Here is a 26,315-nt window from a genome sequence, read left to right as displayed (position 1 = left end):
TAGACTTGGATAATAGCAGAGCTTTCTGCATGCAGAGAGCCTGCAGGGATAGTTTGGGGTGGGTTTCAGATTTTGGGGGCTGATTTGATTGGTACTTGGCTCCCTCAGCAATGTGCACTGGGCCTTGAGCCTGGAAAGGAAAGAACTTCTCTTCCAGAGAAAAGACTCAGCCAAGGCCAAGTGCCAAGTTCCAAGGGGGAAATCAGACATTAAGAAGGGAAGAGAACAGAGGTTTTCTCTAGTCTGACCTATTACTTTTGTGCCATGGGCATTTGTTTAGAGGCCCACTGCATGCTGGGCTGTGTCAGGAGAGAAAGACGGCCTGGATGTGGCTCTCTTGACTGTGGAGCAAACACTGAACTGTGAAGAAAAAGACCACCCTACCCTCCTCCATTCTCTTCCACCCTGATTCCAGAAAGACTGATTTAACTGTCGTGAAAGGACTTTAACACTTCTCTTGCTAATTTCCCTTTTGAGCAGCATTAGCCTCATATTCACAGACTTTATTCTGAAAATAAATTGACAACTCATGGGAAAATGTTGCTTAATTATAGAGTTGGCAGGTGGTACAAGGGTGAGGTTTGGGAACCTGGGCTTTAGGGGGTGAGTTGATGCTGAGGGTTATCAGAGGAACTGGTTCAGAGCAGGAACTTTGGAGCCAGGCCTGGGTCCAAATCCTTGCAGCTGAATAGCCTTGAGAAAGTCACTTACCTCCACTGTGCCTTGGTTTCCTCCTGACAAATGGAGGCCGGTTGTGATAATGTGTAGCCCATGGACTGGTGTGAGGATTAAATGGGCCTGGGAAGGATTGGGAGCTATTCTGGGCACTGGTATTAATAGCTGTTACTGCTGTCATTCATGGGAAGGAAATGTGAATAGGGTTGTAGGCAGAGAGGAGCAAGTACCCAGGACAGTAACACTTAAGATTTGGGGGAGGACCCAGGCCAATCAATGCCTAGGTAAGAGACAATGTGTAAGCAGTGGCTGAAGCCATAGACTATTACAGGTGGTGCCCCCTGGAGGGGGTTGCTAGTGAAGATAGCCTCAGGGAAAATGCTAAAAATATTCCCATTTGGGGCGGAGGGGCTAATAAGAAATATAAGGGACTTTAGAAGGGGGGCAAGGACTATTTTGTCTTTGGATTTAGTGTTTTGGGATCTTTACCATTTGATTTCAGCTCCCACTGTGCCAATCTTCCAGAAGGCTGCTGTGGGCCTCTGAAGGTGGAGGCCTCCAGCAGCCAACCTCAGAGAGGAAGTTTGGAGGCTTTGTAATTAGCTGAGTGACTGAAACTGTTCCCAGTTTTGCTGCTATTATAGCCTGACACAGAAGGTGAAGACTCGGAGCTGGGTTCCTCACAGAGCTGCGTGAGTGTGGCCCTTTGTCAGTTTGTTCAGCTGCTGTAGCTGCTGTCTTGAGTGTTGCTTGTCTGTGATGGGAAATCCCGGCAGCTCCTGGAGTCTTCTGTTGTTTTCATCAATTGGAACTGGGCCTATAGTCTGGCTGCTGCGTGCTCCAGGTTGGCAAAGGCAGGAAGATGCCATCTTAGACATGTGGCCTGTTGTTTGGGAGAGGAGTGCTGCATCCTCAGTGACAGGAAGACGCCATCTTAGCTGCTTTTTGTTTAGGACTGAAAAACATTGGATGCTGCTTTGGGTGAGGTAAAGGCCATTTTTGGCCTCAGTAACTGGTTTGTTAAATAAATCCTTTTGTTGTTTTTCCCTGAGCCTGAGTATTTTTGCAATTGTGTGTGTGGGTGAAGAACTCATATAGTGACCTAGAAACTATTTGGGCAGTGTTCTTGGCCAGTTTTAGTGCCCCTTGCCGCCCTGTATCAAATGGACCCATGGCTGGCCTGGAGAGGAGGTTCCCTGTGCTTACAGAGGGCAACCAACATGGTTGAAGAGAGATAACCCCCCTGGACAGACCTGGACAGGCCCACCTTCCACCTTTGTCCAGCCTCCTGGAACCACAGGCCACATGCCTAGAAGCTGCAGGCTGGTGACTGAGGATATTGCACTCTTAGATCCACTTCCCAGCCAAGGTGAGGTCTTCCTGCAGCACCTGCCATAGGGCACTGAGAAGGTTGGCTGTGCATTTGAATACACTGTGAGTCTCACTCCCCCTGAGCCAATGACTCCAACACCTGAGACTTATACAAAAGCACACTGGCATTTCAGTTTCCCACCTGAGTGAGACACTGAGGTACCTGCTTCTGTTAAGGAGCCATCCATTTTATTGGCAAAGAGCAGCTTGGGGAGTTTTTTGTGTGTTTAAGTGTTTAACTAATTTATATTCCACTGTAGTTTCTCTTTGCTAAAGGTCATGCTCACAGAATAATGATGTATGAGGAATTTCACACTTGATTTATGGGTCCATTAAGCTGAATTCCCAGGACTTCTGTTTTCTCGGTGGTAGGAAGTAGCAGCGGAGCAAACTTCATTACTATTAAATCATATTTAAAGGCCACAGTAATGTCAGGGCTGAGGGGTTGGCATGAGACATAAGCCAAATGCAGGCCTTGTGTTCTGCTGGCTCTCCACCTTCTCTCCAAGGGAGAAAGTGTCCCTCTTTCTAAAAGCTGACTCTTCTCAAAGTACTTCATCATCCAAAAATGACTTCCTGAAGAGAATGTAAATTCTTGAGATGTGAACTAAGTGTCCTTTCAAGTTCTTATCTAGACCATGGAGTTAACCCCTCCCCTATTGGCACTTAGGCTGGGAGGACGGAAGTTACTGTCTGTGACGTGCTTTTGGTCTGTCCCTAGTCTTACATTCACATAGCAACATGGCTATGGTTTTAGTTCCCTTATTTACAGAAGAAAGAAAAAGTATCTTTGATTTGTTTTTTTAGTGAGAATGGTCCTTCCCATTGGCTCTCAAAGGGGAGGGCATATTTCTGACAGTATGACACAAAGGTGACTGCCAGCCTTGCCCTCCCTCAGTGCAGGAAGAAGAGAGGCATTTGCAGAGTGGATAAGACCTTCACAGTGGAGAGCTGGGCCTGTGGGTGCTTGTATGCTCATGCTTACTTGCTGTTTCCACTCTTCCAACAGAGGCACACTGAATACCCACTATGAGCGAGGCTTGGTTTTGGCCTGGGAAGAAGGCAATAAGTAAACCCCTAATCCCTGCCTGAGTGTCACCTGAGCTCAGCGGGGCAAATGGACAACCAAGGAACTAAGTCTGTTTGCTAGTGTTTATTTAGTGGCTAGTAAGAGCCAGAGCAATTATAGGAAGTAAGCAAATCATGCATTCCCAATTTGTTTATTCTTAGAATATAACACAAACTTATCTTGCTTCTCTGGGCCGTCATCAGGAAATGGCAATGGCTAGGAGGGAAAGATACTTTCACATGTGAAAGCTGAAAAAACAGCTTTGATTGGAAGATAGATAAATATCCGTGTTTTTTCCTCTCTTTCTTCTCAACTCTGTTGCCAGCTCAGTCTGGTTTGGGACTGAGATGGACCAGGGTGCTTTTATACTATCTGAATTTGGGAAGATGTCATGTTAGTTACAAACGCTTGTGGTTGAATTCCTCTTTAGTGTTGGATAAACAGTATGCTCAGTTGATACTTACAAGTTGGCTATAGAACGTCTCCATCCTTACCTTAAGGTGGGCCATCTTTTAGTGAAGCACCAGGAACACAAGGTTCTATATTTGTGCATGATCTTTGCCTGTGTCCACACAGCTGGTTTTACCCTGAAGAGTGAACATTGCAGACAAACTTACATTTCCTGCTTGGTCACTCAGTAACAAAAATAACAAATGTTACATTGCTCTTTGCCCTTGAAGGACATAACTTGAACTCATTTTAGTGAGATCATTTCTCAGAAAGCCAGTGGTCATTGTCCTTGGAGAGGCCCCGCAGGCTGGAAGGAAGTCAGTGTTTCCTGCAGGGCAGCCCAAAGCACTGGTTACTGATCCCGTTTCACTTGTGGAAGTCTTGGAGAATTCATGGATATCCAGCAATGTACTTTTGAGTAACCTGACATCACAGGCACACTTGAACAAAATTCTTTTTCAATAATTTCAAGACCTAGCTTTGCTGGTCACATTCCCCAGAGGTGTAAGTCTGGAGGAGAGTGCTTATGAAAAGCAAAAGTTTAAAATGAAAATCCAAGCTTAAAAAATAGTAGGTTAGCTAGAAAGAAATGGAGATGGAATTAATTTGGGAGAGATAGGAAGTCTGGGATATCTGCTTTTTAAGAATAATTCCCTGACAGTAATCTAGGAAAGTCTGACTAAAGAGCAGCTAGTCTATGTCTTGGGGGATGGGGAGTGTGGTTAGTGACCTCATGTGGAATTTGAGCCACCTATATCAGGTGTTAAACTATTAATAGTTTCCATTATTAAATATAAGATTTGTGGTCATAGGTCTGGGTGCTTCTGTTTTGCTCTGGGTAGGCACCATGCGAATGTGGGGCCATTTGGTGATCTGGAAGTGTCCATATGTGAGGGGGGTCATGAGGGCTGGGTGAGAGAACTTGGGAGCAGGGTGAAGGTGTGCGGGATTTTGAAAGGCTGTCATTGAATGATTTGGATAAATCCAATGAGTTGGATTTATTCTGGGCTTTTTTGGGCTTTATTCTGGATTTATGAAAGGGGTAAGCTAGGAACAATGGGTGGGACTTGAACAACTCTAAGTCTTGGTTCAACTTTAGAAGATTATTTTTCTACTAAAGGGACAAAGAAAGAGTGTAGTGGTGACTTTCAGCAGTTGGATATTTAAGCAGAGGCTGAACCACTGTGTGGAAATGTGGCGGTGAGATTTCAGAACCCCAGGGAGGCTGCCCCATCTGACTTCAGGGATCCTTTCTACTTTGAGATTTATGCCTTTGGCAGAGTGGATAGAATGGGGGGTGGGGGTGAACTGCAAAATTTACCTGGATCCAAGTTTTTATCAGAAATCTCTCCTGTGGATGCAGCAGCCAGGATGTGCGACCCACCAAATCCAGGTCCAACTCCACGGCACACGCCGAGACCCTTGCTCCTTCAGGGAACTCATGACTGCCTCAGCTTAGTCTCCAGGTCTTCCCTAAGGACAGAAAAGTGATTTCTGCCACTGTGGGGAAAAATGTACTCATCCCTTATCCCTCTGTTGCTTTGTTCCTCCCTCCACAGCCAACTTTTCCGGAAAGCTCTTCCTGCCACTCTCTGATGTACCACCAAACTGGGGTGGTAGGCCTTTCACACTCTTACACATACCCTCACCTCCCCAGCTGGAGTTGTGCTCCTAGAGGATAATTGTCCTCTCATTTCCTTTGTTTAGTATACCCTTCCCCCTCCTCCACCACCAAACAGACAAACATTCATCCCTACGGTGCCTAGAACAGAATTTTAATATCTTGGGAATTCATGAAAGTAAATGAGCCAATTTTAGTCCCTTTAGAATGTAATCTCATTTTTGTTTGTTTGTTCTTTATAAAGAAAGTGAGTTTAAACACAAAGATTTCTGGGAGTTTCCTTCTGATGGGGCAGATAATACCTGCTGACAGTTCAGCAGTGTCTCAGGTAGGGGAGCTTCTTGTTAATACTTGCACTGGTTACACAAGGTAGATGGCGCTTGCTGGTCCTCAGATGATCATATGACAGCTGAGAATGGTCAGCTGCCACACCTATGCAGCTGCCATGGAAAGCTAATGCAGGCCTCTCTGAACAGTTCACTTCCTTTCCTTAGCTTTGAATTGCTGCCTCTCGCTATAGAATAAGGACTGAGTTTCACGCCCATTAATCTGTGTGTACACACTCGAGCCTCCATCTCCCGGAGCACTTAAACCCTGAGAGCTATGAAACAGGCCTTGAGTTATGCTTCTGAGTTACTGACCCTGGCCACCTCTTCAGCACTGTCATGGGCCATCCCAGTCTCTTTCTTGGGCTCTGGAATCTCTGGAGTTTGATATTGGGGATCATAAGGAGGGATGGTCTTCTTTTCATCATAAACTTAGGCAAGGGGTGGATGGGAGCAACAGAATGGAGCTTTTTAAAAATATTTTATATAATTCTTACATAATTTTTCATGTTTGCACAATGTATACATTTTCATTTTGGTTATATTTTCCATACAATTGCACCTCCCCTTATTTTGACCCTAATCCTTCCTCTCCCCGCTCCCTCTGCCCCCCGTAGTGTGTCTCTGGTTTATAGTTGCTTGTTGATTTTGATTTTTACTTTATTATAATCAGACTTTTTCCTGGTCCCTTATTTAGGTTTTCTAAATTCCTGCTTTGAGTGAGACAATCTGGTATTTTTCTTTTTCTTTCTGGCTTATTTCGCTGAACATGATCCCTTCCAGCTCCATCCATGTTGCTACAAATTGCATGAGTTTATCTTTTTTGATTGCTGAGCAATATTCCATTGTGTATATATACCACATTTTCTTGATCCAAAAGAGCACCTGCACCACTATGTTTATAGCAGCACTATTTACAATAGCTAAGCTATGGAAACAACCCAAATGCCCAAAAATAGATGACTGGATCAAGAATGGAGCTTTTGTCTTCCTTCTGAAAGCTTTAAGGAGAAAACATGAAACCCTGCAGAAGGGGTGCACCAGGGTCAGCCTGGGCTGGCATTGCCGGCCGGGCCCAAGTACAGGCTGGATTTGTGATGTAGTTCTTATCTGGTCTCCTTGCAGGATGGCTTTGGGAAGAGACAAAGTTCCCTACCTAATATGGGGCCTGTTCATTTTCATTCCAGTGCATTTCCCCTGGCAGCCTCTTGTTGAGCTTCTCCTTCTCTGGAGCCCTCTCCTTGACAACCCTTAACACAGAGTGCAGCTATGCCAAAACCCTTGTAAGGGTCCTTGCTGAGTTTGAAGGAAGGTCTGATCTCTACCCTGCCTCTGGCCTGTGGAGACCAGAGAGTGACCCCCCTCCCTGGCTTGCTGGAACAATGCGGAGAGCTCTGACCTACCCCAGTAAGAGAGGGGGCTTTGGAGCCCCCTTAATCTGTCCATCTGTGTTCTTTTAATAAATTAAAATCAAACCATGTACAGCAAAAATGAGACTGATTGTTTATTTGCAAAGTCCAGGTTCGCATTGACTATAGATACTGAAAAAAACTTTGGAGGCAGCGTCCTGCTCCTTCTGAACAACATGCACTTTTCTGCACCCTTCTCATGTAGATAAGTGGGAGACCCTGCCATGCATTCCTTTTTGCCAGAGATGAATCTAACTGGGCAGGGTTGGATCATGTGGCAATCCCTAAGCTAATCAGCTCGCTCAGGGAGGTGTGGTACTCTGATTATTAGACCGAACCCCACAATGAGCTAGGACTTGAGGAAGGAGTCCTGTGTGCCAAACCACTGCAGAAGCCCAGCACATCTCCCCTGGACCCATATATGCCTAGCTCAGAGAAAGCCAGGATCTGCAGCCCCTGCCTTGTTGTCTGCCAACCCCTGTCTTGGGGCTACAGGGAGGAAGGCCATCCTCTGGTCTGCTTTCCCTGAAGACCTGCTGTGGCTTTGCAGAGTTGGCATATGTTGCATGAGCAGAGCCCTGGCTGGCCAGAGCCTGGTGCTCTGTCTTGTGTTCATTCAAAATATAAGGGCCTTAGTTTTTCCCACCAGTGTCTTACTTAGGAGATCTTTTCAAAAGTGCTTGTTTTCAGAAGTGTCAGGGCTATGGCCATCTGGGCTTTGTGGGCAGTCCTTATACCTCAGCGGTGAGGCCGTGAATCTCTGTCAATACCAGTCTGCAAAGTAAAAAACACTGTCTTCTGGAAAAGAACTTGCCATGCAATAAGCATTCCTATGGCTGCTGTCTTCCAGGCACTGTCTGGATGTGCAGTACTTACAGTTTGCAGAATAATTGAATCCTAAATCACTCTGCATTTTGACCCTCAGCTGGCCTTCTCTTCCTTGTACACAGGGAACTGCTGGAGACCACGTGCCGCCTGGCCAACACCCTGAAGAGGCATGGCGTCTGTCGAGGGGACCGTGTGGCCATCTACATGCCGGTGTCCCCTCTGGCTGTGGCTGCGATGCTGGCCTGCGCCAGGATCGGAGCTGTCCACAATGTCGTTTTTGCTGGCTTCAGTGCAGAATCCTTAGCTGGGAGGATCAATGATGGTGAGCACATGGGCAGTGCGAGGGAGGCCATGTAGTCTTTATTTCTCAAGGTCAAGCAATTAGGGACATAAAATGGAGACAGCCATTAATATAGGTCACAGGAAAATGACACACACTACCAGGACAGGCACATAATTGAATGAACATTTGTTTTGTGAGCTGAGATCTGAGTATGTGGGGTTTAAACAGGTGAAGAAAGGAGGGAAGAATTCAGTGGGGCTAACAGATGAGTGGTGGAGGAGCACAGTGCCTACGAGGGGCTGGGACTGGAGGTAACTGGAGTGACTGTAGTGGAGGAAGGAAGAGACATTCAAACAAGATGTTGCTGGGAAAACACCTGGAGGCCATCTGTCATGAAGAATGGTGGGTGTTCTCTCAGGAGGCCTGGCATCAGGTACGGGGGTTGAGGTTGTCTTTAAGCTTTCTGTCTGCAGGTTAGTCTCCTAGATAGCGTACAGAACAGTAGTGCCTCCTTGCTTTGTTTGGTGTTGGAGGGTCGAGTGTTTGGATGGTGCCTCATACCCATATATGCTATTCCCTGCACCAGAGAGTCCCCTGAGCTGGCTTCTCAAGAGGGTGCCAAGTTCTGGGGGCCATCAGCTGTTCTTTGTATCTCACAGAGGACTTGCCATTGGACAGTGAACAAAGCCAGAGGACTGAGTTCTCAGACCCTTGTTGACCACCTGTTTTTTAGAATAGTCTGGGAAGCCTTTCCAGTTCCTTTTAAGGTTTCTCCTGCTACTCTTAAGGATTGGTGCTTTTTCTGCTTCAGTGGAGATGTGGTTTTTGCCCTGTATTCTATTAATGTGGTGTAGTGCACTCATTGATTTTCATATGTCAAAGTATTCTTGTATTCCAGTAATAAATCCCACTTAGTCATGGTGCATACTGCTATTAACATGCTGCTGGATATAGTTTGTTAATATTCTTTTGGGGGGATTTTTACTTCAGTGTTCATAAGGGATATTGGTCTATGGTTTTCTTGGTATATGTTTGTCTGGCTTTGGTATCAGGGTAATGCTGGTTACATAGAATGAGTTAGAAAGTATCTTTTTTCTGAAAAATTTTGCAATTATTTTTGAGAAGTGCTTGAGATTGATATTTGTCTTTAAATGTCTTTAAGGATAAAAATATATTTTATATTTGCCTTTAAATTTAGAATTCACTACTGAAGCCATCTGGTCTTAGACTTTCCTTCACTGAGATGTTCCCTTTTTATAGAGAAGGAAACTGAGGCAGAGAGGTTAAGTGGCTTACTCAAGGTCATGCTTTCTGTTGGTGACAGACCCTGGGTTTGAACACAGGCATTCTGCAACTATTTTAGTATTTCACAAGGATACCCTTTCCTTTCACTGATGTGACCACAGTTACCAAGTGTTTCTATGACAATGCTTTGAAACAAGCAATAGTTGCTGAGTCTGGAAATTTAGTATATAGGGACTTAGCAGCTGGATGCTGGGGCAGCTTCCAGGACCTCAGAAATTCTAAATCAGACCACGGGAGACCAGGCGAGATTGGAGGGCCTCCACAGGGAGTGCTCCTGTAATTTTTCTCTAGGAAAGGGTTGTGTTTGGGCCTTGCCAGTCAGTGCTATTTGTCAGTCAGTGGGTATTTGTTCCAGACTCGTCCTTAGGGAACTACATAATAACTCACTGCAGACTTGATCCCTCTGGGCACAATTTGGAGGGTCATTCCTTCACCTGTGATCCTGATGCCCAGTTTGTGTCTTTACCTGATTATCTGCTGTGGGTCTTGCCCTAAGTTAGCTCTGGAAGCTCAGGTGTCCCCAGCATTGCCCCAGGCCTGGCCGAGCCTGGCTGAGCCTGACTGGACTTGGAAGAGCAGGTGTGGAGACTGAAAGGTCTTCCCCTAAAGGTGAGGGTGAGAGAAGCAGTTCCTACCATCGACCTGGGGGTGGAGTCTTGTTCTTTGTGCAGTGAAGGTTCTTGGTCCACATGAGTTTCCTGGAACAGGGCAGGAAACATGCAGGACACATTGGGGCTTGGCCTGTAGCTGTCCAGCTTTCTTGATCTCTGCCTTTTGTTTTTGCTTTGCTACCACAGTGGCTGTGGTTGGGGCAGTGCAATGGCCCCTGGCCTTGGAAAGACCCAGCTGCAGGTGGGAGGGAATGACAATGTCTATAAGGATTGAGCTTCAAAGTAACTTCTCTCCAGTTCCTTCCTGCTCCTCAGAGCAGGGGAAAGGCATGGCGCTTCTGTAGTCAGCACAAAGATTGCAAAGCAGGTGATTCCTCCTTTTGTTTGTGATTCTTTTACTCAATGTTGGTCTTTATCGCACTCAGACCTGGGATGCATGGGTGTCATTTTGGGCCTTGAGGGGCAGAGTGGGGAGGAGACCCATCAGACATGTTTGTGTTGTCTCCACTAGCCAAGTGCAAGGTGGTTCTCACCTTCAACCAAGGACTCCGGGGAGGGCGTGTGGTGGAGCTGAAGAAGATAGTGGATGAGGCTGTGAAGCAGTGCCCCACCGTGCGGCATGTTCTGGTGGCTCACAGGACGGAAAACAAGGTCCCCATGGGGAATCTGGATGTCCCCCTTGAGGAGGTGGGTTTATCTCACTTGGTGCAGTTGATGGAGGAGAGGTGACTATTGGGTTAATTGGGTCTGAGTTGTATGTAGCAGCTGCGGGTCTCCTGCTGGGCCTGCAGAGGTACCCAAGGTCCTGCTGTGTTATTTTATGGGCTTAACATTATGTCTGGGAAGATGGAACTCAAATACCACAAACACACTGAACTCTAATGTAATAGAGATGATTGGATTCACTCTAATTTTGTGGTATGTCTGCATCTGGAATGGAATTAGGGCAGGCTGGAGAAGGTCAGCCCTGAATCCTGTCTGCCAAGTCCTGCAGCAGCTAGGGTGGGGCCAGGGGTACTAGGGTGTTCTCAGGGAGGCTGCACAGAGGGGAGTTGTTGAGTGCCCTGGGTGGACTGTTTGTTTATTCCTCCTTACAGGAAATGGCCAAGGAGGACCCTGTATGCGCCCCAGAGAGCATGGGCAGCGAGGACATGCTCTTCATGCTGTACACCTCGGGGAGCACCGGGAAGCCCAAGGGGCTCGTCCATACCCAGGCTGGCTACCTGCTGTATGCCGCACTGACGCACAGGGTACAGGCCTCTGTGGGGGTGGAAGGGAGGTGCCTGCTTGCAGGGCTCCGGGCGAGGGCTGGGAGGAGTTAGATTTATGACTGAAACTCCTGCTATAAAATAGTGGAAGTGGGTATGAGGGTCGTATGTTTTCCCAAGGGTGTTCACGAGCAGGGGTGCTGTGAACCACAGCACTAGGGCAGTGAAGCTCCAGTTCTTATTGGAAGAGTCTGGGCCCCACACCTGAGTCTCCCTGCTGGCCTGTAGCCTTTCGTGTCCAGTGTGGTCTGTTTGCTCTAAGGCTGATGGGAGTAGAGCCCTCATCTGACATGCTCCTGGCAGAGCTGCATTTTGATGCTCATGGGTCCTTACTCATAAAAATCAGTTTCCTTTTACAATCACATCAGTACAAAGATGGATACATTAGTATTGTATATTAAAATGTTTTCTTCCCCTTAAAAGATCCTAGTTTTCTTTTGATTTCATAATAAAATATTTTAATGAACCCCTAAAAGTATCGTGGCCTCTTGGCCTCGATCACCTTGGGCACATTTTAAAAGTAAAATTACAAAAAGATGTATTTTTTTATAAGGAAACCTTAATTTAGTACACAGAAATTGTTAAATTGGGCAGCCCCTTAGGGATCATCAAGAAAATGATATGGCCCATTTCTTATTCTAATAAATGCATTTACAAATCAGTAACTTAAATATGGGTGGGGGATTGCAAATTAAAGCAGCTGGGGTGAGAGCAGCTGACACTGCCCAGGTGAGATGGATTTTTTGAGATGCTACCTGTGGATTAGACACTGTTACAGAAGACCAAGTCAGCTCCAGCAGTGCCAGCAGCCAAGGAAATGGACTGGCCTGGTAACTGACTGGAAGGTCCAGGCTTTAACCACTAATTTATATTAAAAAAACTTTTAAACATTTCCAGACCCAAAAAGTAACTTACTAAATCCTACCAAATAGGAATGATCTATTTTCAGATAGTGGGAATATCTGTGACCAAGAAGATCACAGAATGGATCAAATGTTCCCATCAATTTATAATAAAATGAACATCAGGGAAGGTGTGTGTGTGCATGTGCTGAGAGTCTTCATTGTTTGTGCTTCAGTGTTACCAGGACTCTGTCTACATGAGCGAAAGAAGTGGGCATGTAGGAATGAGGAGCTCTCATTGGGTTTCTCTTTAATACATTGAGGTATTTTGAAGCATTAGGAATAGAAACTTCCATATTTCTGTAGCTAGATGTTAACATGAGTAGTAAATGATTATATGCTTCTGGAAAGGGGATGTGCACCTTCTCACTCATCTGCACTGAGGCCCACTGCAGGCAGGGCAAGGCTCAGGTCTTAAGGGGCAAGGAGGCCCAGGGTACTATAGGGTGCCGACAGCTTTGTCGCCTCTATGCACCACTGCTCTTTTCTAGTGAAGGAGACATCTAGGGAAAGGATTGTTGGGGTAAAAGTGTGCTCCCAGCCATGCAAGACCCAACTGTGCTCTGCATGTGGTCAGTTTATGCTGTGCTGCTCCTTCAGCTCCCCAGGCCTCCACCTCTGCTGTTGGATGGTCGACGGTCCCCACAGCAGGGCCTGGGTGCCTGTAGCTAAGGTGGCAGTGCATGCCAGCCTCTGCGCAGTGTGTTGTTAGTGCCTCATTGTCACTGGGATCTTAGCTTGTGCTCAGGAGTGTGTGCTCGTGTGCAAGCATGTGTGTGTGTGAGCAGGGCATGTTCATGTTTCACGTATGTGTGCACACACAGGGCTGGGTATGTACACACAAACTTGTGTGTATGTGTGCAAACACATGGATGTGTACACGTGCAGAGGGCATTAGGGCAGTTGGTTTCTTCAGGGGAAAAGACACTTGATTCTAAAGAGAAATTGGGGGTGTGAGTGGATTTTAGGGGTGCCTCATGGGATCAGGGGGCTCGCTGCTTGCTGGGCCCTTTGGAGAATGGCTGGTCCCAGGTACCTGTTCTTCCAAGAACTGAGGGGAGAAAAATCTCTACTCTCATGAAAGATTTGGTAGTTTGGATCCAACTTATATTAAAAATCCTTTTGGTGTCAGGATGCTGTGGGGTTTACAATGTGTTATCCTGATTCACCAGTGCAGCAAAAGGTGATCGTCCTCGGAAAAACTCCCTCCTCCCCCTCAGGACATGGCTCCAGGGCCTGGTTTCCAAATGCCTCTGTCTGCCTGGAAACTCCCTGGAGACTCTCAGTGCTCCCCTGTGGCAGCAGGCGACTGGATTAAAAAAAAAAAAAGATTAAAAAACAAAAAAACAAGCTTAATAAAAAATCTTTTCATTGTAAAATGGAACACAGACTGGTTCAGCTCCTATGGAAAACAGTATGGAAGTTTCTCAAAATATTACAAATGTATCTACCACGTGACATAGCAATTCCACTCCTAGGTATCTACCTGGAGAATATAAAAGCACTAATTTGAAGGAAAATATGCACTCCCATGTTCATTTATAATAGTCAAACTATGGAAACAACTTAAGTGCTCAAATACAGATGAGTAGGTCAGGAAGATGTGGTATATACACACACTGGAATGCTACTCAGCTGTCAAAAAGATAAACTGCCATTTGTGGCAACATGAATGGAGCTGAGGGGATTATGCTAAGTGAAATAAGTGAGAGGAAGGAAGTCAAATAACAGATAGTGTTACTTAGATGTGAACTATAGAGATGCCAAACAAAGGGTCAGATAAAGCCAAAATAACCAGAAACCCTGGAAAGCTGACTATAGAACAGAGGCTACCTGAGGGGTGGAAAGGGGCCGAGGGGTGAGGACCAAGTAGGGAGTTGCACAGTGGACTTGGGGATGGACTGTGGGTGCTTTGGTGGTGGGTGTGGTGTGCTAAAACCTTAAGGGGGAGATCTATACCTCTAAAACAAAAAACAATAAAGTAAGCAAATATTACCTCAATAAAAAAATAGAAGGGAGAAAAGAACATAGATACGGAAAGCCACCAGAGCAAATGTGCAGCTTGGAATTACTAGGCAAACCCCACTGCAGTCAGGAAATGGACCTTTGCCTGCCTCACAGAGGCCCCTTGAGGGCCCATCTGACTGTACCCCCTCCTCACTGATTTCTAGTTTTGTCACCCTGAAGATAGTGTAGCTTACTCTTGCCTACTGATATGTTCTCTCCATCCTTCCATTTCCATAAGCTTTGTCCATTATAGTTGCCTGGCTGTTTGTCCCTCCATCCTGCAAACGGGCAGTTGGACCCAGAAATGGGGTCAGGCTCAGGCTGGACCTTTGGCAAAAATGAAGCTAATGATACTTAATGCATTTCTTGGTCTTTTGGGCTTTCATTTTAGTAGTTTTTAAGGAATCCAAGACACTTTGGTATAACTTAATGCAAAAAGATGACCATATATTTTAAACACGACTTGATGGAGTGTCACTTGTGGGTCTACTGTGGCCACCGCCTGTATCAGCACTTTGGGTGTCCAGCACCCAAAGGTCCTGTGTGCCTGTTGGCTGGCAGAATCAGCACTGTCTCAGCCCCAGCCCGCTGCTTATCCTGGTCAGGTTGGGGCTCACACAATGTGTTCTCTGGGAACTCTGAGGGCCAGCTGTTGTTGCATATACTTGGAACCCTGTCTTTTCACTGTGATGACTGCACAAAGCCCCCAGTGCACTGACTCGTCCTCCTCTCAGTGTTTCAGTTATAGGTGCTTAGTGAAGCTGGGAGCATGGGTGACAGGCTTCTGACGGACTCTTCCTCTGTGTCTGCAGCTTGTGTTTGACTACCAACCGGGTGACGTCTTTGGCTGTGTGGCTGACATCGGCTGGATCACAGGACACAGCTACGTGGTGTATGGACCCCTCTGCAACGGAGCCACCAGTGTCCTCTTTGAAAGCACCCCAGTTTATCCTGACGCTGGTGAGGATTGATGACCCAAATGGGTGTCCAGGAGGGAACTAGAGGAGAGAGGAGAGAGGAGAGGTTCACAGGGTCGAGTGGTGCCTGTGCTCTCGTAGCTGCCCCGCCTTGAGCCTTGCATGGTGTGCTGGGGCCGGGTGCCCTGTGTAAAGTGAGATCAAGATCAACCTGGCAATGGAAAGGGTCCCATTTGGCGCAGAAGCATCTCAGGCATCTCAAGGGCACCTGTGTTGTGTTCTTATCCCTCCAGTGAACTGTCTGCCTTCCTTGAACCCTCCTCTGAGCATTGCCCTCTAGCACTGTGGCATCTGACCAGAATCCAGCCCTTCCTCGAAGCCCAGGCTGCACTAGCCTCCCGAGAGAGGGGACTTTGCCAGGCCTGCCCTATGCCTTAGGGCTGTTCTGTCACAGTGCCTCGACTCGTGTGTGTGGCCCGCATCCACCTCCCTGAATTGAAATATGTTGAGGACATGACCATATCTTGCTCACCTTGACATCTCCCTCCCACATAGCAGTGTCCCTAAGCATCTGCTTTCATGTGACTGAATTATGGGGGCTCTGCTGCAAGGCAGTTTTTTTTAAATTAATATTTTATTTTATATAATTCTTACATCATTTTTCATTTTTGCACAATGTATGCATTTTCATTTTGGTTATATTCCCCATACAATTGCACCCCCCCTTATTTTGACCCTAGTCCTTCCTCTCCCCTTCCCACCCCCACCCCTCAGTGTGTCTCTGGTCTATAGTTGCTTGTTGATTTTGATTTTCACTTTGTATTAATTAGTCTTTTCCCTGGTCCTTTATTTAGGTTTTCTAAATTCCTGCTATGAGTGAGACCATCCTTTCTTTTTCTTTTTCTTTTTGACTTATTTCGCTGAGCATGATCTCTTCTAGCTCCATCCATGTTGCTGCAAACTGCATGTGTTTATCCTTTTTGATTGCTGAGTAATATTCCATTGTGTATATGTACCACATCTTCTTGATCCAGTCATCCATTTTTGAGCATTTGGGTTGTTTCCACAGCTTAGCTATTGTAAACAGTGCTGCTATAAACATAGGGATGCAGGTGTCCTTTGGAATTAATGGTTCTGTGTCATTTGGGTAAATACCTAGGAGTGGAATTGCTGGATCATATGGAAGCTCTATGTTTAGTAGGTCAAGAAATCTCCACACAGCTCTCCATAGTGGTTGGACCAGTTTGCACTCACGGCGTTTTTGCCCAAGCCCTTCACAGTGCTGAGGGTTAAGTGGATGGAGCTTCCTTGTTACCTCCCTTTGCTGCTCTCTACCTCCACATGGGGCTGGATGGCTCCAGGAAGAGTGTGTAGGGGCACATCTAGGGGTGAGGAGCCAAGTCGCAGGTGTGACCTCCGACACATCCTGTAGCTACTGGAGGTTCAACTGATGCCACCCAGGTTATGTTTTAAATTCATGGCAATATCCTCTTGAATGGATTCCTCATTGTACCATGTGGGATATACCGTGTGAATGCAGCTGCCCAGAGCCAGGCAAAGGCTGTTTTCAGCCTGTAGATGCTGGTGTGCCAGGAGATGTTTGCTCAGGCCCCTGTCCCCAGAAGGCTTCTCCCATCTCTCAGTGATGGTATGGGATCCTGTTTTTGTGAGCACATGAGGTATTCACGTGTATCCGGCACATAGTAGCCGTTGACTAATCTCTAATCAATATGATCTCTAATCACCAGTATCTGATGGGCTCTCATACTGACAGTAAATTTGTTTTTTTTATAGGCCGTTATTGGGAGACGGTACAGAGGTTAAAGATCAATCAGTTCTACGGTGCCCCGACAGCTGTCCGGCTGCTGCTGAAATATGGTGACTCCTGGGTGACGAAGTACGACCGCTCCTCCCTGCGGACTCTGGGGTCAGGTGAGTGAGCTCTTTTGCAGGAAAGGATGTTCTGTCATGAGTCAGAGTCTGTATAAGCTTCAAAATGGTTTTAGTCATAAAAGCTATGTGATTGTGTCTGTGGTGGATTTAAGCCTTGCCAGGACATCAGGTAGAATGCAGTTGTCCCCTGAAGCCCCTCCCCAGTGCCCGCAGGCATTAACAGTCTGGGGTTTACATTGCAGATATTTTCTGTGCCTACATTCTGTGCTTCACCTTTATGATAAATCCTTATCAACATGGTAAGCTGTGACCCAAGCCCCTCTTTAGTGGCTGCATGGGATTGCATTCCACTGTTGCTGGACAGTAATTAATCCCAAGTACAGTATGTTATTTATTTTTTTGAAAAGATTTATTTATTTATTTATACAAGCCCTGGGTACAGTCAGAAGCACGGGAGTTGAGAGAATTCACCAGAGCCAGAGCAGGGAGCAGAATAGGCAGAAGAACCGAAGTATACTGCTGAGGGGAGCAGCGGGCGGCAGGAGAGGTCTGCGCGCCATGTGGGACCCTCCCCTGCAGCCGGGGATCGAACCAGCCTGCAGAGGCTGCGGGCAGCTTCGCAGCACAGTGCTCAACTGCTATGCCACCGGGGAGGCCCCAGCATGTTATTTTATGCTGTGCACTGCCTTTACTGTAACTTCAGGCAGAGAATTGCTGGATCAAAGTTTATCTCTGTAATTTCAATGTTGCTAAGTCACATGAATATTCTGGAAAGGTGATGTGGGGTTAGGTCAGACAATTCTGGGAGTTGGGAGGTACCATGCCGATTCTCCTTTTTCCTGCTGAATTTCATTTCTGTCCCTACGCATATTGTCATGGTGGTCAATAAGGAAAATGGGTGGGAGGCTCTCCGCCCTCCTTGGGTGAATACATGGATCTGCTTGACAGTTTTTCAGAGGAAGCACCTGGAGAGAGTTTTCATGGAGATGTGTCTTTCTGTAAAACAAGTCTGCAGAAAAGGAAGCTATTTACACTAGTTGGTGATGTGGGGGTACTGCACTGGTTCTGATTTGCTCTGTCCCCCTCACCTGCAGTATCTTGTGCCCTCTTCCAACCTCTCAGGACCCTTACCCTCCTGTAAGCACCTTCTCTGCATCTTCTCTCCTGGGTTTTTCTTGGCTGCTCTGGGCCTCAGGTTGTCAGTTCTTAGACATCTGTCCTTTTACTTTCTCTCTGGATGTGAGTTCCCAGAGGTCACAGCCAACTGGACCTTGACACCATACCCAGGCCCACAGCAATGCATGTAGAGAGTTGGCTGCTACTGAGAAGCTGAGTGATGGCCTGAGAGCAGGATGCGTAGACACTGCCCCGAGGGTTCCACGTGGAGACTATTCTTCTCAAGGGCAGAAGTCACTTGGCACTGCTGGCTCCTCTCCCAGATGGGTCTAGGCCCAGCCTCAGAAGATCTTCACATGTTCAACTCTTACCTGCTTGGGCCAGCTCAGTTACCTTGTGATCAGGATCAGTTTTTGTCTGTATTACCAAGCATTTTGAATGTTCCAGGTGGGGCCAGCAGAAAAAGTGCTGTCCCCTTGTAGAGGGTGGCGAGTCTGAGATGCCTCCCTTGGCATATGGGCCTTGCATGGTGAGCCTATGGAGGGAGTGGACTTGTCTTCCACCACACAGGGCTTCTGTGTTGGTTCCTGCCCTTGGGGTCAGGCAACGCTTGGGGACAGAGAGCAGGCAGAGAGGTGGCCAGGGCCACAGAAACTCACTCATGTCCTCCAGGTATTCCCAGCAAGGACATCTGCTTGGGCCTGGGTAGTTAGGTGAGGACAGGCTAAAGGGAGGTTTGGTTTTTCAGACCACTCTTGAGATTCAGCTGTAAAGAAGACTCACAAGGACCCAAGCGAACAGTGACATGAACTGAGCACTTCAGGAAAAGGGGAGCTTTGCAGATGTGGGAGTAGGGTGCATATCTGAGATGAAAGCTGCCTCAGCCAGGGGTCCCCTGAGGCCACATGCAGCTTCTGAGAGCCCCTTCCCTGCTTCCTCCCTTGGGTTCAGCACCACCGACATGCGTGGAAGCTTTGTGCTCTAGGGAGCTTGCAGAGCCTCAGCCAGACTGTCTGTATTTGGCTGGTCTTGTGGGCATAATCCTGCCATGCAACCACATCAACAGCAGAGCCCTGGGGGGATTCCCCAGACCAGGTGATGAATAAGCAGGCAAGTAGAAAACCACCAGCCACCCTTGGAGCAAGGCACAGTGTAGACTAGTGTGCCTCATGCCCTGGCAGGGCCAGCGAGGGGCTGATTGCTGTTCCACAGCTCAGGGCAATTCCAAAAACTATCCCTCACACCACACCAGAATTTGCTGCGTTGACTTCATTCAATCTTACCTGTGTACAAAATCCAGCTCACTCAAGTTTTTTTTTTTTTTTTTTTAAGATTTATTTATTTACACAAGAACAGGGGTACAGGCCTGATGCATAGGAGGGTGAGAGGATTCACCAGAGACAGAGCTGGGAACAGAACAGGCAGAATGACCGAAATACACTGCTGAGGGGAGTAGCTGGAGCAACAGGAGAGGTCTGTCGCACCATGTGGGACCCTCGCTGGCAGGCTGGGGACGGAGCCGGTGTTGTAGAGGCTGCGGACAGCGTCATAGCGTGGCGCTCAACCGCCTGCACCACCAGGGGAGGTCCCTCACTCAAGTTTTTTTAACCAATGAGTTATATTTTTTAAGTTTTAAAAATCTAATTTCTTAAGCTTTTTTAAAATTAATAAATGTATTTATTTTCTTATATCATTCTTCATTTTTGTACAGATTTTTTTGTACAGATTTCTCCCCTCAGGTGTAGTCCCCATAGTTCTTCCATCACTGTAGTTCCTGTGACCATCATCACAGTCCCTTGTGCTCGTCCCTCCCCTGTTTTGACCTCCCTCCTTTACCCTCCCCTACAGTATGCCTCAGATATATGGTCTGCTTGCAAGTTTTGTCTTTTTCGTGACCCATTGTCCAGTTTCCTCTATATTCCACATATAAGTAAAATCATGCTATATTTATCTTTTTTCTTTCTGATTTATTTTGCTTAGCATAATCCCTTCCAGCTCCATCTATGTTGCCACAAGTGGCACAAGCTTATCTTTTTGATCGCCTAGTAATATTCCATTGTGTCTATGTACCAAATCTTCTTAATCTATTCATCTGTTTTGGGATATTTGAGTTGTTTCCATATCTTAGCGATTGTACATAGTGCTGCAGTAAACATAGGAGTGCAGGTTTCCTTTCAAATTAGTATTTTTGTGTCTTTGGGGGAAGATTCCTAGGAGTGGAATCACTGGATCATATGATAGATCCATTTTCAGTACTTTTGGGAATACACAGCTTTCCAAAGTGGCTGGAGCAGTTTACATTCTCACCAGCAGTGTGAGAGGTTCCTTTTTCTCTACTTCCTCTCCAGTATTTGTTGTTTCTAGTTTTGTCATGGAGTGTTTTACCATGTTTTCTTTTATATATTTTAATGTTTCTGGTGTTATAGCAAAGTCTTTTCTCCATTTCGAGTTGATTTTTGTGTATAGTGTGAGTAATTTCTTAAACTTTGGAACTTTCAGTTTCATAAGGAACACACATATATTCTTTTGTGAAAAGGTAAAATGGGAAACAGCAGTGAAAGCTACATGCTCTGTCCTGCCACGCCTCTTGCCCCATTGCGTGTGCAAGTTTGGGTACCTTCTTTGCATTTATATTCCTTGTTTCTGAGGTTCTTTCTTTAATGTGAGTGAGTTCCTGCTGTGCTGTTATCCTGGAGTGTTTATGTCGACTCAACAACATATAGAGTTTTTCAGGTGACTTTGCCCCATTATTTGAAAACTTATGTGTACCCCCCTGTGGGAATTCTGCTGCCCCACATGGTCATGTCTCTGTGATTAGTTAGATATTTGGGTTACGGGTACTTTCTCAGTGTATCCACAAGTGCTGCAGTAGCATTTTCCTGCATCCTTTGTGCATACATGAGTACAGGGGTGACACATACCTGCCCAGCCACCGAAGTGCCCAGCACGGACAGTCAGCTTGGACTTGGGAGGTCCCTCCAAGACAGGTGTCGTTAGTTGCTTCATTGTGGATGGTCTTGAGCAAAAGGCACCCAGTGTGAGTATTTTGTTTTAAAGATTTACCCCATGATACAAGAACTGGGGTACAGGCCAGAGGTGTGGGAGAGTGAGAGAATTCATCAGAGACAGAGCAGGGAGCAGAACAGGCAGACAGACTGAAAACACTGCTGAGGGGAGGAGCAGGTGAGACAGAAGAGGTCTGCCGCACCATGTGGGTATCTCCCTGGCTGGCCAGGAATCGAACCGGCGCTGCAGAGGCTGCGGGCAGCCTCACAGCACTGCACTCAACCGGCTGCGCCACCCGGGAGGCCCTCAGTGTAAATATTTTATCAAGAGTATGTCCAGCCCAGTGTGTTCTGGTGGAGGTCCAGCCTTGTATGGCTGTTTCATTAGGGTGTTTCTAAATGTGTTTAGGCTGCTATCACACAACCACAGATTGGGTGACTTACAAACAACAGAAATTTATTTCTCACAATTATGAAGGCTGGAACTCCAAGATCTGAGTGTCAATCTGGTTGCTTTCTGGTGCGGGCCCTCTTTCTGGTTCACAGCCCTCTCCTTTTCTGGCATCTCTTTTATAAGAACTTAAACTCATTCATGAAGACCGTGTCTTCCCAAAAGCTCACTTCCTAATACTATCATCTTTGGGTGTTAGAATTCCAACACACGAATTCTAGGGGGACACAAATATTCAGGACATAGCTGAGAATTGTAGAGTTATAGGATATAAACACTTTTCCCCTATCCACTGAGGTATATATACAATATCTGAAATGTGCAAGTATTGATGTACATACAGAGATATGTACACACACACACTCACAGCCACTACCCAGATCAAGCCAGAGAAATTTCCAGTCTCTAGAGGCTCTCTTCTCCCCTTCCCACTAATTCCAATCACACCAATCATTGACCACTCTCAGCATGGACTGATTTGCTTGTCCTTGAACTATATACACTTAGGCTTATATAGCATGAGCCTGCTGCCTTGGTGGGGCCCTAACTCTGAGGTCCATCCCTGTTGTGAGTAGCAATGGTTTGCTCTCCTTCATGCTGTCAGGATTTATCTGCATGAGTAAGTCACAGTTTATTCATCCATCTTACTTTTTGATGGCCTGTTTTAGTTTTGGACTGCTGTGAACATCTTTATATGTGTCCTCTTTTTCCATGGATACATGCATTCAATCCTGTGGGGTATGTGCCAGGAGTGGTAAAATAAACATATTTAGCCTTACTAGAGTCTACCCCAAAGAGTTGCCTAAAGCAGTTCTATTAGCCCATTGTGTATCACACTTTGCACCAAATTATATTCTTACAGTGTGTGTGACATTGTTTCCCCACGTTCTTGTCAACTTTTTGATCTTTGACTCTCTGATGGTGAAAATATCTCATTGTAATTTGTACAACTTGGATGGTCACAAATATGATAGATCTCACAGCTTTCTCAAGTCTCCTGTTCTGTCCTTAGGGAAAATTATAGAGCTATTCTCTTTAAAACTCTTTTCCTTTTGGGTTCAAGTTCATTGAAGACTGTTAATATCCTTCTGTGTGTGTGGTTTCAGTGGGAGAACCAATCAACCAAGAGGCCTGGGATTGGCTCCATAAGGTGGTGGGAGACAGCAGATGTACCCTCGTGGACACCTGGTGGCAGACAGGTGAGCATATGCCCAAGGAGGAGGGCTGGCTCTATGGGGCTCACTGATGACACCTGTGTTCCATGTTAGTGAAATGAGAGCACAAGCTAATTACCCAGCGTGGGGGGTCCCTTGTGACACTATGCTACCTGAACTGGGCCCGAAACCACTAAAGCCGCAGCCCCTCAACATACATGGAATTGAAAACCTGGTGTCTGGAGTGAGAAAGATCACAGGTGAAGCCTGGCTGCATTGTCCAGCTGTAGACATGGGATGTGTCCTGGCTTCTCTAAACTTTGATTTCCTCATATGTATATGGGAGTTGGGGGTGCTGCCTTCAGGCTCCGGGTGAGGATGGAAGAAGATGATAAAACTAGTGGGTGCTCAACTTATGTGCATTTCCTCCTTAGGGCCCACTTTCTGAACTCAAGTACTTCTGATGGGATGTACCCTATGGTTTAAAGGCCCATAAGTCTAAATTTAAATTTTGATGGGAAAGGAACTTTGTTTGGCTTATTCCCTTTTTTCTTGGACATCTGATTTATTAGTATGTCTGGGGTAAGAGCCCACCTCGATATGAGAAATATAGCCCTCTGAGCCCTTGTCCTTCAAGAAGCTGGGAAGTGAGACATTATGAATAGCTCAATTCCTGTGCTACCCACCCCCTACTCGGGTAGAGTGCTACATGTCAGGCACCAACTGGATAAATGTGTCACTAGACTCTAGCTGGTATTTCTTCCTCATTTTCTGTATAGAAACGGGTGGCATTTGCATTGCACCTCGACCCTCGGAAGAAGGGGCAGAAATCATCCCCGGCATGGCCATGAGGCCCTTTTTTGGCATCGTCCCAGTTCTCATGGATGAGAAGGTATGTAAAGGTCTCACAGATAGTTGATAAAGTCACTTCATGGGGGTGAGCCCAGGGCCTCCTCAGAATCCCTATGAGGCCAGTTCCTTGCAGAGGGAAAAAGATCTGAACAGTTCCTTTGGGGACAAGCTTGTCATTTTCCTGCCCCAGGCCAGAACAATACTGACTGTGAGCTCTTTGCTTCTGAGCTGGATCTGCCTGTCCTCTCACACCTATGTCCTGTGTCATTAGGGGAACATCAAGAAGGGCGGGGATGTCTCTGGGGCTCTGTGTCTCTCCCACGCCTGGCCAGGAATGGCCAGGACCATCTACGGAGACCACCAGCGGTTCATGGATGCCTACTTAAGGGCTTATCCAGGTGAGCAGCCCACGCAGATTGGTCATTCCTTCCTCTTCTTCTCCCATCCCTATCCCCACTGCTGGAAGCATATTCCAGGAAACACTCACAAGCACCCTTAACTAAGTTTCCTGGAATATAAGGCAGGTGTTTGAGCTCTGCCACTTTCTGTTTGCCTGCCTGACTTTCCTTGTCTCCACAATGAAAAGAAGCCACCTTAGAAAATGATCAAGGTGGCTGTAAGTTTTCTTCTGGTTTACTCTCCCCTTCCCCCAGTTTGCTTTAAGTCACTTGGTTGGCTAGCTATACAGTGTGTCTGTTGGAACCAATCATCCTCAATATCAAGTTTGTGAGGGAAACTCACTGTTCTGGGAGGCTCAAGTGAATTATCTGCTGCTCCAGATGTTTGCAGCTGGACATCAGGGACAGTCTGCTGTCTTTGAGCATCTGCATTTTAGTAGGACGTAGCTATAGGACATCATTTAGAAGCCCCGGAGGTGGGAGGGGGGTGCAGGAGGACCAGCAGGTGGGGAGTCAGGATGCCCAGCTTCAGAGCTGCTTCTGGAGAGCAAAGTTGGAAGGCAAGTCCCATTGTCCATCCTGGAAGCCCGGTGGGCCTGGCTCTGTGCTGGTGCTGAGCCCCCTTGCTGTGATGTAGGCTACTACTTCACTGGAGATGGGGCCTACCGTACCAAGGGCGGCTATTACCAGATCACAGGACGCATGGACGATGTCATCAACATCAGCGGCCACCGACTGGGGACTGCAGAGATCGAGGATGCAATGGTGAGCATGGCTCGGGCCTTCCTTGCTCCAGTATCTCAGCGAGATTGCTGCTGGCCTCAGGTTGGGTGGTGATCTGTGCTCTGGGTCAGAATCTCACCTCCTGCCTATTCTGCCTTGTTGTTATGTTATGCGCAGGCTAACCACCCAGCAGTGCCCGAGACCGCTGTCATCGGCTACCCCCATGACATCAAAGGAGAAGGTGAGAATCCTAGAAGGAACTCCTCTCCATTCCTGATCTCTGTGCAAGGAATAGAATCCAGAGGGCGGTGGCAAGAGTTTTTTTGGGTCAAACTATTGGTTTTCATTTCTCTTACATGGAGTTTTGGGGTAAGGAACAGCATGTTAGACTAGGGCCATACTTTGGAAATGCCCTAGCTCTACTGTTGTTTGAAGACACTATCCCTGAGCAGCTGCACCCCGTTTGGCCCTCAACTGAGTTTGGGAGTTTCCCGCTTCGATGCATGGTGGTGCCTGCTACTCAGTGTGTCTGCGAGTGTGGGTCATAGTGCCCAGGGCCAGCTCAACAGCTGCCACACCAGCAGATCTGAGTGCATCCTGGAGTGAGCTCTTCTGCTGCTCTATGACTTTTTGTGGGAGGAATTTGATCTGTGGTTCCCATTGCATATCTGTGTGCAGGGGCAACGAATCATCAGAATGGGCTTTACTGAGGACACAGTTGTTCCAAAGTCCACTGTTTTTCTAAATGGATCAGTCTGGGAAGGGGCAGGAGCGCTTGAGTGTTGTAATGCTAGGTCCATAGTGGCCACATGGCCTGGCTGGGTGTAACCTGGATACTCATGGAGCCTATGTTGCTCCGAGTGGCCAGTGGTCTGGGGTTGGGCACTCTCCCTCTAGCTTTCAGGAATATCCAGGGTCCTCACATGTCTCACGTGTCATCTGCCTTCCTGCCACATTTGTATGTTATTGTTTTCATTATTTACTTTACAATTGACCCATTGTAAAGTTAAAATTTATTTAGGTGCTTATTAAAAAAAATTGTAGGTTGTCCTGGAGGCTGTCAGCCCTTTGTTACAGGGAGACTGTGGAGGGAGGTGCATCTGGGAATGAGCCTCACATGTGACCATCAGGGCTTAAGGCTCTGCACTTCCATCTGCTGTTCGTATCACCTCTTCTCCACATCCTAAGCAGTTCTGGTATTGCCTGGTCTTTTAATGTCTTCCAGGCTCATGGGGATAATTTTTACACTGTGGATATAATGAAATACGCATTTCCTGATTTCTAACACATTTGAACATAGATGGATTATGATGGGTCATCATACTGAATAACCCAGTAAGGGTTCTTAGTAAGCTCTAAAGACACCTGTGCAAACTGTGGTGTTTTTATTTGTTCTGACTCCCCCTGTTTGCATTTGGTCTGACCTATTGCCCTCTTTGGGCTGTTTCAGCCTGGCTTGTTGATTTTGATTTTTTCTTTATTATAGTTACTCTTTTTCATGGTCCCTACAAAAATTTAAAGACTGTGAAATTATATAAAACAGACCTGTACCTTTCCTCCCTATCTTCCCTCATCAGCCCCTCAGTGAGTGTGATGGCCAGGAGCCTGCCCTGGCTCCAAGTCCCGCTCTACCACTTGCTAACTGTGGTCATAGGTAGGTCACTCAGCCACTCTGTGTGGC

General features: G+C 46.7%; 1 protein-coding gene across 1 annotated transcript in view; it reads left to right on the top strand.

Moving 5' to 3' along the window:
* The window catches only part of ACSS1 (acyl-CoA synthetase short chain family member 1), a gene marked incomplete at both ends in the record, with an annotated part of 47,184 nt that overhangs the window by 18,004 nt on the left and 2,865 nt on the right, over positions 1-26,315 (top strand). The window contains 10 exons of the mRNA XM_084247572.1: positions 7,872-8,071; positions 10,460-10,635; positions 11,046-11,198; positions 14,938-15,085; positions 16,837-16,974; positions 22,614-22,706; positions 23,441-23,553; positions 23,785-23,911; positions 24,549-24,676; positions 24,812-24,875. Of these exons, the coding sequence (XP_084103698.1) occupies positions 7,872-8,071; positions 10,460-10,635; positions 11,046-11,198; positions 14,938-15,085; positions 16,837-16,974; positions 22,614-22,706; positions 23,441-23,553; positions 23,785-23,911; positions 24,549-24,676; positions 24,812-24,875 (1,340 nt within the window). The remainder of the gene's footprint in view (positions 1-7,871; positions 8,072-10,459; positions 10,636-11,045; positions 11,199-14,937; positions 15,086-16,836; positions 16,975-22,613; positions 22,707-23,440; positions 23,554-23,784; positions 23,912-24,548; positions 24,677-24,811; positions 24,876-26,315) is intronic.

Source organism: Talpa europaea, assembly GCF_964194135.1.
Source record: "Talpa europaea genome assembly, chromosome: 11".
Classification (NCBI taxonomy): Eukaryota; Metazoa; Chordata; class Mammalia; order Eulipotyphla; family Talpidae; genus Talpa; species Talpa europaea.
This window is presented reverse-complemented; position numbering and strand designations above follow the sequence as displayed.